At 38.6% G+C, this 15,498-nt stretch overlaps 1 protein-coding gene across 1 annotated transcript in view; it reads right to left on the reverse strand.

The window, feature by feature from the left end:
• Positions 1–14,787, reverse strand: part of LOC127220353 (disintegrin and metalloproteinase domain-containing protein 18) — a 33,939-nt gene extending 19,152 nt beyond the window's left edge. The window contains exons 1-11 of the mRNA XM_051182175.1: positions 14,461–14,787; positions 13,789–13,865; positions 11,227–11,282; positions 9,038–9,116; positions 8,411–8,487; positions 8,032–8,200; positions 6,832–6,897; positions 2,769–2,840; positions 2,402–2,568; positions 1,562–1,643; positions 193–329 (exon numbers count right to left, since the gene is read on the reverse strand). Of these exons, the coding sequence (XP_051038132.1) occupies positions 193–329; positions 1,562–1,643; positions 2,402–2,568; positions 2,769–2,840; positions 6,832–6,897; positions 8,032–8,200; positions 8,411–8,487; positions 9,038–9,116; positions 11,227–11,282; positions 13,789–13,865; positions 14,461–14,512 (1,034 nt within the window). The 5' untranslated portion in view covers positions 14,513–14,787. The remainder of the gene's footprint in view (positions 1–192; positions 330–1,561; positions 1,644–2,401; positions 2,569–2,768; positions 2,841–6,831; positions 6,898–8,031; positions 8,201–8,410; positions 8,488–9,037; positions 9,117–11,226; positions 11,283–13,788; positions 13,866–14,460) is intronic.
• Positions 14,788–15,498: the final 711 nt, after the last annotated feature.

Below are 15,498 nucleotides of genomic sequence, written 5' to 3' on the forward strand. Positions count from 1 at the left end.
AGTTATAAGCTGAGGACCTGGGTTGTATTCCTAGCAGCCACATTGTAGTCGACACTGTAATTTCTGTTCTAGGGGATCTTGGATCTGATGCCCTCTTCAGTCCGTAGTGGGAACCAAGCATGCACATGCAGGCAAAATACATATAAATAAAATAAATGAGTCTGATAAAGAATTTAAAAATAAAATTCTTACAATGCTTCCTCTTGCATTAGGCATGGAGCTCTGGAACAGGAGCAGTTATTGACATCATCGTATGACAAACCTGTGTGGAAGCCAATCAGTTGAGTGATAACCACTGAGATTCCCTCCAAACCTATGTCTTCTGGGTACTAAAATAGAGAAGATTGAGGAGTGTTAGGAACTAGCAGCCAGCTGATTCCCCCCCCCCTCACCCCCCGCCGCCCCGACCATGGGCGGGATGCTCATGGCCGCGTCATCGCTATGTCAGCTTTACCTGGCTGCCAGAGGACTCAATTACGCATGCGCAAGCCTCTTTTAAAGCAAACGTGCCAAGTGCTTCTCTCTCTGCTTCTCTGCCTCTCTGCTTCTTTGCTCTCTCTCTCTCTGCTCTATCTCTGCTCTCTCTCTGCCTCTCTGGTTTCTCTCTCTGGTCCCTCTCTGTTTCCTCTCTCTCCTGCTTTCGGTTGGCCACCAGCTACCCCCTCTTTCTCTTCCCTCTCTCAATAAACTCCACGTGGGCGCTGAGTCTCGTGTTTGTGTACATGCGCTTACACGTATACATGTATGTATATACATATATTTTATATATTTTATTGTATGTATATTTCAAATACTACAATTAACTGAAAATTTAAAAGAATCAAATCCATTCTCCATCACCCAGCTCCCATGAGAACTGCCTTCTTTTTGTTTCTCAGTCAGTTGTGTAGAGATGTGATTCAGTGGAATGTAAAACAGGAATGTGCACGTTCCAAAGAAGACAAAGCAAGCACTGTCACATCACAGCTGTGCATCATGCCCTATGTGCAGTGGTAAGAAAACAAAACTCATTCCCCAGAACCTCTCTAGAGTCGAGCAAGAGGGCTTTCTCAAACATGGAGGAAGGCAGACATATTTTATTAAAGAATTTGGACAAACCAATGTGAAGACATTATTAAATTCAGGAAGAGCCACTTGTGCAATTAAAGCACTTATTATTAGTTCATCATTTGGATCCTAAGAGAATAAAATGAAGTCTGTGCAGATAGCATGAAGTGTTAGGAGATGGCAAATACAAGTTGATGACTTTTGCTACTCCCTGAGCTTGGATACACTGAGATGTCTCTACTTTTGAGCTAATGTTTGAGTTACTTAAAAACCCTAGGCAACTTTAGTAAATGTCATAACTAGTTAGTCACAGAATATACTAGTCTGTAATATACTAATTATGCTTGAAATTTGTAATGCACTGGGACATTTTTGGATTCAAACAATTTTGTCCCGACAGAATAACAATGAATGCACATATATAGGAAAAACCCAACTGATAGAAACTGTTGAACCATTACATAAACACTTACATAGATTACTAGTAGTGATGTAAAGAATGAAAACTACATACCATGACAATACCCGCAGCAGAGTTTTTATTGCATAGTTCACCCGGTGATGCTGCTCCAATGTATTTCGGGTGTTTCCTGTAACTACACCATGATGGTTTGACTTGGCATTCGAGTAATTATGTAGCATAATATATAAGCATATATTTACCTCCTCATGAAGTTAAAAAAATTACTTGAGGAACATATAAACGTCCAATCTGGATATCTAATAAAGTATGCAAAATGTCCAAATTATTGTAATTATTCATTTGATATCAACTTTTTTCTTCACTTAGCTCCCAGATTTGATGTTCTATTATCTGAATTGCTACTAACTTTCCCTTATTATGCAGTAACTTTTTAGGTCACTAAAAGTTGAAAAGTAAGGAAAAACTTTTAACTTGTAGAAGAAGAAATTTTACTATCTTAAACATGAGTACTTATTTAATACTAAATTATCACAAAGCAACCTACAGATATCTAGCCTCATGAAAAAGTAGACATGAAATATATTAATCTGTATGAGTAAACTTAAATAAATGTTTTTATATTATTCATCAGATTAGACTGACATTCTGCAGTAAAATTGATATAATATAAATTAATGCAATTCAGTGTTTGTTCACACTAATTCTACTTTAAATAGGAAAATATGCCAGTATAAAATTGGTTAGCATTGATTTATTTTTAAACTATCACCTTCATAGTATATATATATATATATATATATATATATATATATATATATATATATATATATATATACACTCTTCAAAGTATCCTATAGAAAACTGGAGTATAAAAAAATTACCTTCACAGAATTATTAATCTGTTTATCATGCAGAGCACTGTCTACTCACATGAGTAAGTGTGTTATCTCATGGGACTGTAGGATAAGATAGTCTTGTTTCCAGTCCAAAAGTCTTTGTAAAATATCATTAGCATCTCCATCAGTAGAAATGTGATTTTTATCTGACCACACTTCCAAGGAGGCTAACACAACAGTCAACTCCAGCTGAGCAAACATCTAGGAATAGGATTTACAGTGCATGTTTCATAAACATCAACTATTAGATTTAAAAAATACACAAAGAAGTTTGATAGAGTAGTTGAAACATTGAGCAAATAAAATATATTCAAGTAATTTATTTTCCATACTCATAAAATGCAAATTATAGTCAATGCTTTTTTCATGAAATTAGACATCTGAAAAAATTAAAAACTTACTGTGTTGACAAGCCCAATTATCTGGAAAATTTTCTGTGTTACAGCTGTAATGTCAGATCCCATATAATCATACTGAAATACAAATTTAACTTTTTTAGGATTTATTAAAATAATATGACTAATTTTTAAACAATGGAATAATTTTGGTAATATAGGACTAGCATAGGTTTTATCAAGTATTTCTACATACTAATATTTTTTGTTTTTATTAAAGTTTTATTTTGCCGATTACAACTATAATTTTACACTCATTGTAATATAATCATATGTAGTATAATTTATATTATATAAACTATAATTATATGTAATTAACATTGAAATTATACTGTATATAATTGCATAATGATAATTTTTAAACTAATAATAGCTATTAAAAACAAAGACCCAAGAACACACTGGCATTAAGAACAGACTCAGAAAGGGATGAAACAGGAGACGCTGACTACGGATTCCACCCATGATAACTGGACCTCCGCAGCTGGACATTGCCTGTGAAACAGGGGTCCAAGAACCTCTCAGAGCATGCTTGGCAAATGAAGAAGAGCAAATACATGAGGAACAGAAAAAAAAAAAAAAAGCAACTGAAATTCCAAGTCAGTTCACAGGAAAAAAGATAAACATTGTCACAATGTGTAGGGAAAATCCTGCCTAAGGAACGCATTAATCTGATCTGCTAAGTAGAGTGGACAGAAGGCAAGAGGGAACACTTCTCTGCAGTGGGCTACCTCTGGAGAAATGCAGATTGACTTGGGAGTAATAAATAAATACCTCTTAACCCCTCGGCATCATTAGCTCTCAGCAGTTCAGTTCGGACCAAACGCTTTCTGAGAATGAGTGTGTTCCCGAGCTAAACCACCCAGCTCAAGACTTGCACATTTAAGTTCCCCTGGTCTCATTCCCCCTTAGCTTATATTTTGTTTATTTGTTAATTTATTTACTTATTTTATGGAAAAGGAAGATGTGGCTTTAACTGAAGGACAAGCAGCCAGGGGCTGCCTCCTCTACTCTTTCTCAGTGGCTCACTTCCTCACTCAGCATGGCATCTGATGGGACATATTTGGAAACAGATAGGGAGGGCCCACATGGCAATGTGGCTCTTGGATACCATCATGGGCCCAGGTAGTGGCCCTCAGTTGTGACAGGGGCCACAGACTTCTTCTCAGCCCCCCCTCTACTGTTTCATGGCCTTAGGCCAAGACTTGGCTCTTGGCTCTAGCCCAGGCCTGTACATCACCTTTGACTCCTGTGACAAGCAATTCACTCACCATGTTTACCTGTTCTCAGCACCCTCATCCCTACAGATCCCTCAATCTCCCCAGCTCTTCCTTTCCCTCTCCTTCTCCCTCTCCCTCTGCTCCCCCCTCTCTCTCCCCTACCACCTACCATAATGGGGCCCAAGAGTCTGGTGCCAGAGACACCAGGCAGGATCCTGGTTAGTGCCAGGCTGTAGCTGTTGTCTTCTTGCAGACCTTGGGCTAGAAGCCAAATTCCCAACTTTCATTTGGAAAAATAATATGGACTTATGTACTTAGGTGTTGTGAGCATGAGCATACAACATTTCCCAAATCTCTCTTCACTATATTCTCCAAAAGATGGGAATTGTGGTGGACCCCCCCTAGCTCTTCTCTGGATATGTACTCTTTCCTTACACATATTGCTATGATATTTGATCACTGTGTGAAGATGTCTCTGTTTTACATCATCTGCCTGAGGCACCTTATGATTGGTTTAATAAAGAGCTGAATGGCCAATAGCTAGGCAGGAGAGGATGGGTGGGACTTCCTAGCAGAGATAGAAACTCTGGGAAGCTCTGAGAGGCTGGGGATTCACCAGCTAGATGTGGAGGAAATGAGACATAAGGTATTGAGCAAAGGTAACAAGCCAAGTAGCAAAAAATAGATTAATATAAACAGGTTAATTTAAGTTTTAAGAGCTAGTTGGGAACAAGCCTAAGCTAAGGCCAACCTTTCATACTTAATAAGCCTCCACATTATTTGGGATCTGGTAGTCCAAAGAAAGACCAGCTATACACATTTTTATTATTTAAGAATTTAATATTGTATATTTTGATCATGCTTGTCCCCTACTTCTTCCCTAACTCTTCTCAAATCCACCCTACTCCCAACCCCTCAACTTTGTGTCTTCTCTTTCTTCCTTTATTTCTTTATCTTCCTTTAGTTCTCTTTTCTTTTTTTTTTACTTTTTATAACCTGTGGAATCCAATTTGTACTTCCCTGGGTATGGGCCATCCACTAGAACATGAGCAACCTACTAGGAGCCAGCCACATCTTTAAAAACCAAACAACAAAACAAAACCGACTCTTTCTCCCCTCGGAGCCATCACCTGTCCATAGTTCCTCACTTAGGATGGGGGCTCATGAACTCCTTCCCAGTCTATACTAAAGTGTTGACTGGCTTGATCAGGTCTCATGAGAGCAATGGTTCTGGCCTGTCCACAAAACATTGTTTTGTTGCAGACTTCCTTGCCCCACCTCTTATCATATTTTTACTCTCATTCTCTTTCCTATGACAGTCTGAGTCATGTGTGTGAGTGTGTGTGTGCATGTGTGCCTGCACACATATATGTGAGTGAGTGTGATATGACATCCTATTTATGGCCAAGTACCCCACTGACCATTATTTGCTGCACTTTGATCAATTATGAGTTTCTGTGTTAAATACTATCCACTGTACAAAAAGAAAAAAAAAACTTCTCTGATAAGATATGAGAACTGCAATGTCCTATGGAGATGGAGATATGTATTAAGAAGGCAATTTGATGCATAGTCCATTTAGCAGAATAGCAATAGTAGGTCCATCCCTGGGGCCTGTGAGTGCCCCAAACATGGGCTCTTAGCCAGACTTGCAGGAATAGGGACCTGGTTTTTAAAATAGTGGTTGGTTAACCCTATAATAAACTGTATGCCACTCTTGTACCCCTGGGCATATTTTGTCACACTGGTAATTATGTAGTTCACAGAGGACACAGTTGAGTGAAACTGTTGATGGCCCTTCCCCTAGCCCCTTCCATTACTATGGAATCTAACCATCGGGAAGACATTTCCTGGTCAATACTAAGTCTATTGCTCTATGTCCTATGCCCAATGTGTGTGCTATCTCCCATAGTAAGGTCTCACTACCTACTTCTGGTGGGCAACCAGAACACTGGCTAAAGCCTACATTATTTTGGGGTCTCCAGGACACCTGTGACCAGAACTCAAAGGGAGTTATCCCATATGTGGCACCTGGAAACTTATTTGACAACCTATGGATACTGGAAGGAGCATTGTTTCCTGTGTAGGGTAATTCAAATTAAATCCCTTTATATGAACATGAAATTTTGGTTATCTCTTCTGTCACACCATCCTCTGCCCTACATGCCCATCTCTGGCCACTTTAAATCCCTCCACATTACTGAATCTACAGTCTTAACCAAATCCCTTTCTCATCCTGCACAACTTCTCCACTAACTCCCAGCTATATACAGGATGAAACACAAGCTCTTGCCTTAGGCTGGGATTCAGCTTCCTTGTTTGGTCCGCCCACAAATCCACAATCTTGGAATGGTGGTTACATCCATTTCAGTTGCATCAACCCATCTATCACTTAACAAACAGAACAGCATATTTCAGAGACTCTTGATTTGGGTTCCTACAACTGTGTGCATTTGCTAAATTCTTCACTATTTATCTTAGGAATGTTTGCTCTGAATGTTGAACAGCTACCACACATTACAGTATTGTACTGTTTTTCACATTGTTTATAGCAACATACACTACATCACAGTGTAATTTTGTTACTGTTTAGTTGTCTTTTCAAAATCAAATTTTATAAATAAAGCAGACAACATTGAATGAATAACAAACTAAAACCCTTGTGAGCTCAAAGAAAACAAATCAGTTCTGTCTCTAAATTTTTAATTAAGAAGAAGGAAAGGAAAAAGGAAGAAATGGAGGAGGGTAGAGGAATGAAGAGGTGAACAGAAAGGGAAATAGGAGAGGGAGAGAGAAGGATATGGGATTGAAGGGGACAGGAAAGGATGCAAGGAGAGAGACTGACTTACCAAAGATTTTCCCACTATAATGTGAAGTTTTAAAATTTGAGGCAATAGTTGTGAATGATTTCTATCCTGGAAAACAAAAAATATTAATCAATTGTTACGTGTACTGAGCTTTCTAAAAGCAAAAGTTAAAATGCGAAGAAGTCAGAGAAGACCTACATAAAACCATCATCAAGGCCTAAATATAAAAAAAAAAAAAAACTATTGCAAAACACAACTTTCACTTCAAAACATCCATGACATGAGAAGTTCCCTATGAGAGCTTCACCTTTAGGAGGAGAACTTCTGGCATTGGTGGTTGCTTTGAGTTCCTGAAAGGTTAGCCAATCCCAAGAGGTCTTCTCGAAACATCCATGTGTAACACTGAATGATTTAGTGGGCCGTATTTATAAACCTCTCCTCTGTTTCTCTCTCTCTCTCCCTCTCTCTCTCTCTCTCCCCCTCCCTTCCTCCCTCCCTCCTTCTCTCTCTCTGTCTCTCTCTCTCTCTCTCTCTCTCTCTCTGTGTGTGTGTGTGTAACAATTACATTTAAAAAAATAAGAAGCCATGAATTTGAGAGCAAGTTTCTGTTTCTTGCCACTTAAATGCTCTCTCTGCCCAGCCATCTCACTTTCTGTCTGTCTGCCTAGACATCCAGACTTCTATGGTTAGTGGCAAGCTCCATCCTTTGATCTTCATACAGGCTTTATTTGTACAAGAAAGCTATCACCACAGAGCCCCTCAACTAAATTTCTTATTTCTTTGTAACTTAGTACTTCCTAGGTAAGCTTATCAGTGAAACCCTATTTAAATCATAGTTTAATTGATGCTAACACTAACATGTCTTTCCATCTTCAGTAATATATAAATGATTGCCTATTAGAAAATATGTCCACTTAGTATGTAAAGCTACATATGAAATTTTGAAAGCACTTTCAGCAGGCTACTGGAAATAGTGGCTATTCTCCCTTCATTGTTCAATAGTTTTCAATAACAAATATTTTCTTTGAAAATTACTGACATGAAAATGTTACAAATACATCATAAGGCAACAAATGTGAAGAATAATACTAGGTGATCGTCCAGGTTATGTGAAATTTGAATGCTTTATGTCGAGGCATAGAAAGAGGTATGAAATGTATTATTTATATTCATCAGTCTAGTTTCCCTTCATGAATGATGAATGATGGGAGTGGTCTTTACCATCAGAACCCCAACAGTTACCTGTGCACTGAAATGACCTTTATCAAGCTGGCCTGTTTGCCAAATATGACTGTAATTTTCTGCTAACATTGGATTGGCATTTTTCACTTGATAAACTATGTGCTCAAATCTTGCTGAAGATTCCAGTGGTTCGATTCGATAGCTGATGTTTTCAAACTGTAGGAATCCCCTGAATTTAGAAAGACAGTCATTATCAAAACCATACACAGCACTCCCCCCACAAAAGCTATCATCTGAGATGTGAGAAATAAGAAACCAATGTAAAACAAATGATTTCTATGAATTTTTCCCTGCTTGCTTTTGTGCCTGCCTGTCAGGGCTCCACTTCAAAGCATATCCCCCTGTGTTCATATATAATTATTCTCTAGGATGCTTTTACCTGAGGCCAGAACAGATGTTGAGTGTCACTGTGGAGTTTGGATATTCATCAATGTATCCTCGGTAATAGCAATGTGTCTGCAAAACAGATCACACAGGTACACAGGTAAAAACACAAATTATATTTGTAACTGTAACAACCAAAGAGAGAGAGAGAGAGACAGAGAGAGAGAGAGAGAGAGAGAGAAAAGAAAAAAGAAAGAAAAGAAACAAACACCTGTGTAGTGAAATATTTTAGAAGGCTCACTACAGCAAAAGATTTGATAATATTAAATCTTGAATTATGTAGAATTTTTAATACAAACTCTCAGGAAATAAGATTTGAGGAACTCCCTTTATTTGGCACATGTGGGTTTTCTCCATTTTTTCTACCACTTTCCCATGACATTTCCTTGTATAGAAGTCATCCATATAACAGGTCACAGTTCCAAGGAGTTAAATATTTGAATTAGTGTCAACATGGGGCTTGGGAAATAGCATGTTTTTTTTTTTTTTTTTCAGATGTACAAAGGCCCAGGTTCAATCTCAGCAACCAAAAACAATGTCTAAAAGGGAGACAGTAGTCTAATTATACTGTATATCCCTTTCAATAACAAAATAAACAAATATTAAGACATCTGATTCTTACCATAAGGTGTGAAGAGTCATCATACAAATATCCAGTTTCGTTATATGTATAAACCAAAAAATCTTGGGATAAGAATGAGCTAGAAGTAGATCAACAAATAGAATTTAAGTAATCATTTCAAGTGAATATACACACTAATAAAATAATGTTAAGTGCAATTGATTAGTGTAATAACATGATATAATTGCAGTAATTTTAGTGTGGTATCATCTTTTATTCTATTTAAAAACTGATATATGGGCAGGATCAGGAGAACACAGCACTGTCAGGTATTTCTGTGTATGTCTTCATTGAACAAATACTCACTAACATGTCCACCACATGACAGTCCCTCTTCTGGGCCCTGGAATGTAGTGCTCAACAAAAGACAGTCAGAGACACATATTGTTATATGACAATGATCAAGGCCTGGTTATTGTAGGGTGATCACACAAGAGTATATGGAATGACATGACAAAGCTCATGAAATTGATAGCTAGCTACAAACACAAGCCATAAGGATTTCACACAGAGTTGTGGTAAAATTAAAGGGTCTTGAGCCAGAAACAGGTTTGCATATATGAAGAGTAGCAATGGGTACAATGTCTGTAATAGAGTGCACAGTGACAAGAAAGACAGTGAGCAGAACAACATTTTAAGAGAGCCAAATGCAACGCTATGTTGAGAACAATCTGCATGGCAAATACACAGAAGCTGAGACCAGTCAGAAGTAGTCAGAAGGCTAATACTGCCATCCAGGCCATCCCTGATGGAGGCTTGAATGATGATGATGAAAAATCATGGTGGAGGCCCACATGGGCTTGCATAACCCACTGGACCTTGGAGAAGGCAAAAGAGATGCCCAGGATGTTATTTCCTTCTTTCTTTTTTGTTTGTTTGGGTTTTTGTTTTTTGGTGTTTTGTTTGTTTGTTTGTTTGTTTGTTTTTGAAAACTTGAAGAGATAACTAAGATGGTTATAAGAAATGAAGATTTGGGAAGAGCACCAGTGATCCACTTTTAGCAAGTTAACAGCAGGAATTGTAGCAAACGTGCATATGAGATAAGCAGTCAAGGAGCACAGCATCCATTGTGATGGAATAATGTCTGGATATAAATCACAAGCAACCAACAGTCAGTGAATACACTCATAGCCACAACACAGAACAGAAATAATAGCTGACTAAGTACACATTAATCATAAGATTAATTTCATATCTTCAGATCAGAAAGGCGAAGAAGATTCTGCAAAGGAGCAATACAGAGACAATGACATAATTAGGAAAACTGATAAGAGTCAAACCACGGCTAGGGAGTGATGATATTCTGGAGTCCAATGGAGAAAGCATTTTATGGAAAAGACATTGAGCAATTATGTTAAATGTCATCAACTGGTAGAAAATAAACGGCTAAATGAAAACTAAAATGCAACTATGATATTAAAAATAACCCTGAAGGACAGTGATAACTTTATTAAAATTTCTAATCATTTTTAGTGAAACATATTGCAGAGGAAGGAAAGACCAGTGTAAGGCTGTCAGACATCATGGATGAAGATAACTTCAGCAGCCTTGTTCAGCCACAAAGCAAAAAGGAAGACAAGCAACAGTTGTCAGACACTTTTGTTGATCCCTGAGGCTCCAAAGAGACTACCTGATCCTTCTTATAGGAAATGCTGAGAAAATGTAATCATGATGTAGAAAGATTGATCGGAGATTTGAATTGTGGGTGGGAACAGAGATGGATAAAAATTACAAAAGAGCTGTTATTTAAGGACAGAAACACTACTGCACATCACTGAGACTGCTGAAGCTGACAAAGGAGAATTTTTATATGTAAAACATACCAATGAAGTTGTTTTAAGTCATGAACATACTTAGTACACCATAAAACTGACCCCTCCCGAATTTACCAACAATAGCCACTTGATTACTAACTGTATTTGATTTTAGAAATCCATGCAACTTACCATGCTTGGGGACAAGGAAATACTTGACTGAAGATTTCTAAATACATAGTTTATTTCTCAATTTAAAATGTATATCTGAAAATTTAACTACAAGAGCCTCATACACCTAAAATTCAGGACCTAATAAATCCTAAATTAAAAAAATCGATGACCATTATACTGCACCACTAAATTTAAATACTGCATACAAACTTAAAAAGAGTAAAAACTGGCAATATTCCAAAAGAAAAAAATACATCTTACTAGTTCTTGAGATGCAGAGAGTGGGGTTTCCCATCAATTGTAATGACATAAATCACCTAAAATAGAGCAGATTGATAGATAAATTAGTAATGCAGACATATGCAATGGAAGACATTATTTTTCACTTAATCTAATAAAAATATCTCAACACAATAAAAATGAACATATTCTATAGAATCTATTGTGTTAATTAGTAAGATTTTTAGAGTTGGTTGACTTTGAAAGAGTGTGATTTAGTGTGTTGATTAAAATGTTTTAAAAGGAATATATTTTTGAAAAATATAATTTAGCATTACTGATATTCTATCAATTTCTTTTACCTGAAAAATATGCATTTCTAATAAAAATAAATAAGGAATGGTTGAGGGTTTATGTTATACATCAAATATAATGAACAAATAAACAATTTATAAACACATGCATATTATATTATACATATCTCAACTCTCAACATGCAAAACTACAAAAGGGGTTTAAAACAAAACAAAACAAAAAGCCCAAGTGGCTACACAGACAAAAAGCTACACAGCCCAGGGGTGAGGCTTCCAAATATCAGGAACTGAGTAACAACAATATTCATCCTCCTCCTCCATGTTACACACACACACACACACACACAAAAGAAACTGGGAGATGATTGCAGAACCACTGTGTATGTCTACAGATGTAGGCACCAACCCAGCAACTCTATAGTAAGCTAAACTAATGGAACCTGTGCACTTTGGAGGAGACACAGTTCAAGACACACAGTTGTACATCAGAGGCTTATAACCCAGACCTGGGAAAAGCTGGTATTTACTTGGATGAATCCATACATGGCAATGTTAACTAAAATATGTGAGTTACTGAATGATCAATACAAGGCTGTGCTTGCATGTGTGTCTACAAAAGTCAAATTTAAGGGAAGCCCAAGAGAATGTTGGTTGTCAGGCATTGGAGAAAGAAAAAATTAGAAAACTGTGGCTTCGAGGGTATAAAGTTATAAATTATGCAGCATGAATCAGCTCTAGGGAACTGATGTGCACACAGCATGTAAATATTAAAGAAGGTAGATCTTTTGTTCATATTCTAGGTGCAAACAAAAGCACGGAAGTTTAGAGAGCATTATGTCAATTTGGTAAATTGATTGTCTTAATGGTATCACAGATGTGTTCAGATGCCAACATTCATCAAAATGTACATTGATATATGCACTTTTACTATCTGGAATAGCTCAACAGAGCTTTAAAAACCATTTTTCAGAAGTAGACTCTATCATAGTAAAAATAGCCTCAAGAACTGCAAATAAGGGCTGAAGAGATAGCTCAGTAGGTAAAGGTGCCAGCCTCCAGGCTTGACAATTTAAGCCCAATTTAAATACAATTTAAGTATTTAGGACTTACAGGATAGAAGGAAAGAAGTGGCTTCCTCAGATTGTTCTCTAAGCTTCACACAGGGACTCTGGCAAGTATGCATCCAATCACACACACACATACTCACATACACATACATTCACACACATACACACTCACATATACACACACACTTACATACACACTCACACACATACACTTACATATACACACATACTCACACACACTCATACACTTACACACACGCGCACATACACACTCATATATACACACACTTAACACAGATACACACTCACACAAGGTAGATAGCAAAATTTTCAATAACTGTTTGATGTATATGGGTGTTTTCTCTGCATGTATGCTGTGCAGACACGTGGTCAATGCCTGGGAAGACCAAAAAAAGGTATCAGCTCCCCTGGGACTGGAATTACAGACAATGGTGAATTGCCACATGGAAGAGTGGTCAGTGTGCCTTAACCACTGAGCACCCTATGACTAAATTGTAAAAAACCAAAACAAAGGAATACATAATTCCAAATTTAAAAAAAATGCCAAATTGTAGTCAAGAATTGAAACCTCCCTGTTCTCAGTGAGGAAAAGTATTTCCTACTTACATAATGGCTGTTAGGACCTTCATTATCTAGAATTAGGCAGGCAAATTATCTCCCGCCTATTTGTATATAACACACACATATGCGCACGCGCACACACACACACACACACACACACACACACACATTCCTTTCTCTAACTTAATTCTGCTTATGCTGACATTTGTCTGATTTTACATGTCCAAATTTTACTGCAAACCAATTTATTGTTTAGTAGCTACTGACCACGCTTTTAATTTGCATGTTGGTTCATCATTGTGCACATTTTACATTAATGTTTTATATTGTGTGTGTGTTTGTTTTTGTTTTTGTTTTTGTTTTTGTTTTTTTTGTTGTTGTTGTTGTTTTTTTTCCTGCCAGGGTGATTGCTGGGAAATATTCACTATTTCTTGAAATTTAAGAACAACATCAAAAAGACTTTACAAAGAGATAGGGGAAGGGAAGTGACATGGAGACAACGGCGGGCGGGGGACCCAGAGAGAGAAACAAAGACTTTGCTGTGCAAGTAACTACAATGGAGCGTGCCCTGGACCAATGCAATGGTCAACAAAAGGTCATCCTCACAGCTGAGTAGTGAGTAGGAAACCTGGAAGGCTGACCTTCCCTCCTGGAACTCCTCCCTTGCGTGGTTCTGTCTTTACTGGCACGGAGACATGCAGACATATTCCTTCGGAATCTGTAACAAAATACAAAACCTATATTTTGTTGTTGGGGGGGTGTTAATTTTGTTTGCTTTGCTTTATTTTCCTAATCCATAGCATTCCCATTCCAGCCAGGGTGCCTGAGCACACCCAGAGCTCTAACACGGCAGGCCAGTGAACTTGCTTGTGATAAATCCACTGGCTTCCTCAATGCACAACTTCTAATGGCATTGTAATGACCCATTGAAAATGATGAAGATATATACAAAAGACACAATGTCCAACCCGGCCACCCTGTTCCTCCTCAGAATCATGCTGAGGGTGGTGTCTCTCAGGGATCTGGGGAGCAATCAGAGGGTGCTGGTGGTAACAAGCACTGCATCCCCCACCCCCTTTCCCAGGATGTGGGGAACTGGAAAGACTAGTCATTTTTCCCGCTGTTAGTTCAGACACAAATACAGAGCAGAAACCACCATGATTATCCTGGGTTCACCTGACCAGGGGGTAGGGCGGGGCCTGGGGTGGGATCTGAGATGGCGCAAGATGGAGGAAGGGCATTAGCAGGAATCCAGGAGCACAGTGGTATCCTCTCTCAGCTAAAGGAACACAAAATGGAAGGAGAGGACTTACCGAGGCGGGCTAACAGCATGGCAAACTCGACGAGTATGAAGAGCAGAAGCATGGTTGAATTGGAGAGCAGAAAGCACAGGTGAGTTCAAGACCGTTGGCAGCGGAGGGGGCACGTGGGCAGCATGGGAGACCGCCCACCAAGGGCTCGCCCGAGACTCAGGGCCTTCACCTGGCACAAGACAGACACCAGCTTCCAGCTGGTGGGCATAAAAGTACAAACAAGCACAGCTTGTCTTGCTTGGTTATTTTTATCCTCTCCACAGTTTTCTGGCATTTTCTTGTGTTGTGATGGAAGATGTAAAGCAAACTAGAAATGTGCCTATTAACAACGTGACAAAGGTAAACAGAACCTGACCTTGGCAAAGCAATCATAAAGCATCAAGCGCCCCTCTCCTGTCTTCCTTTCTTACTGTACTAGCTTATAATTGGTAGAGGGAAGGGGTGGAAGGCTGTCTTATAGTGTCACTTCTGCGTGTTCTGTTAATGGTGACTATCACTGTAACAAAACACCACGACCAAAAGCAACATGAGTCCATCAAAAGCTTAGAATCCATCATCCAGGAAGTCAGGGCAGGAACTGTAGGCGGGAACGGATGCAGAGACCATGAAGGTGTGCTGTTAACTGGCTTGTTTCCCATGAATTGCTTGGCTTATTTTCTTGTACCACACAGAACAACCTGCTTGGGAGTGGCAGTGCCACCAATCATCAAGAAAATGTACCACAGGTTTGCCCACAGGCCAATCTGATGGTTGAATTTTCTCACTTCAGAGTCCCTCTTCTCATATGCCCCTAGCTTGAGTCAAATGGACACAAAACTTGCCAGCGCAGTGAGCCTGCACACTTGGAAACTGTAGACATGGGAAAGGAAGCCAGGGCCTATGGAAAAAGGGATGCTCTGCTGCCTCCTGCTTTTGCAGGGATGTCCAACTCTACACACTCAAAGTCCATCTTTCCTGCATCCATGGTGCTCTCAAACCTATCACGGTAGCACACTCTCCTGGATGGAGTAAGGGTGCCAACTGCCACAAAATCAGCAA

The sequence above is a fragment of the Phodopus roborovskii genome, unplaced genomic scaffold (assembly GCF_943737965.1).
Source record: "Phodopus roborovskii unplaced genomic scaffold, PHOROB, whole genome shotgun sequence".
Classification (NCBI taxonomy): domain Eukaryota; kingdom Metazoa; phylum Chordata; class Mammalia; order Rodentia; family Cricetidae; genus Phodopus; species Phodopus roborovskii.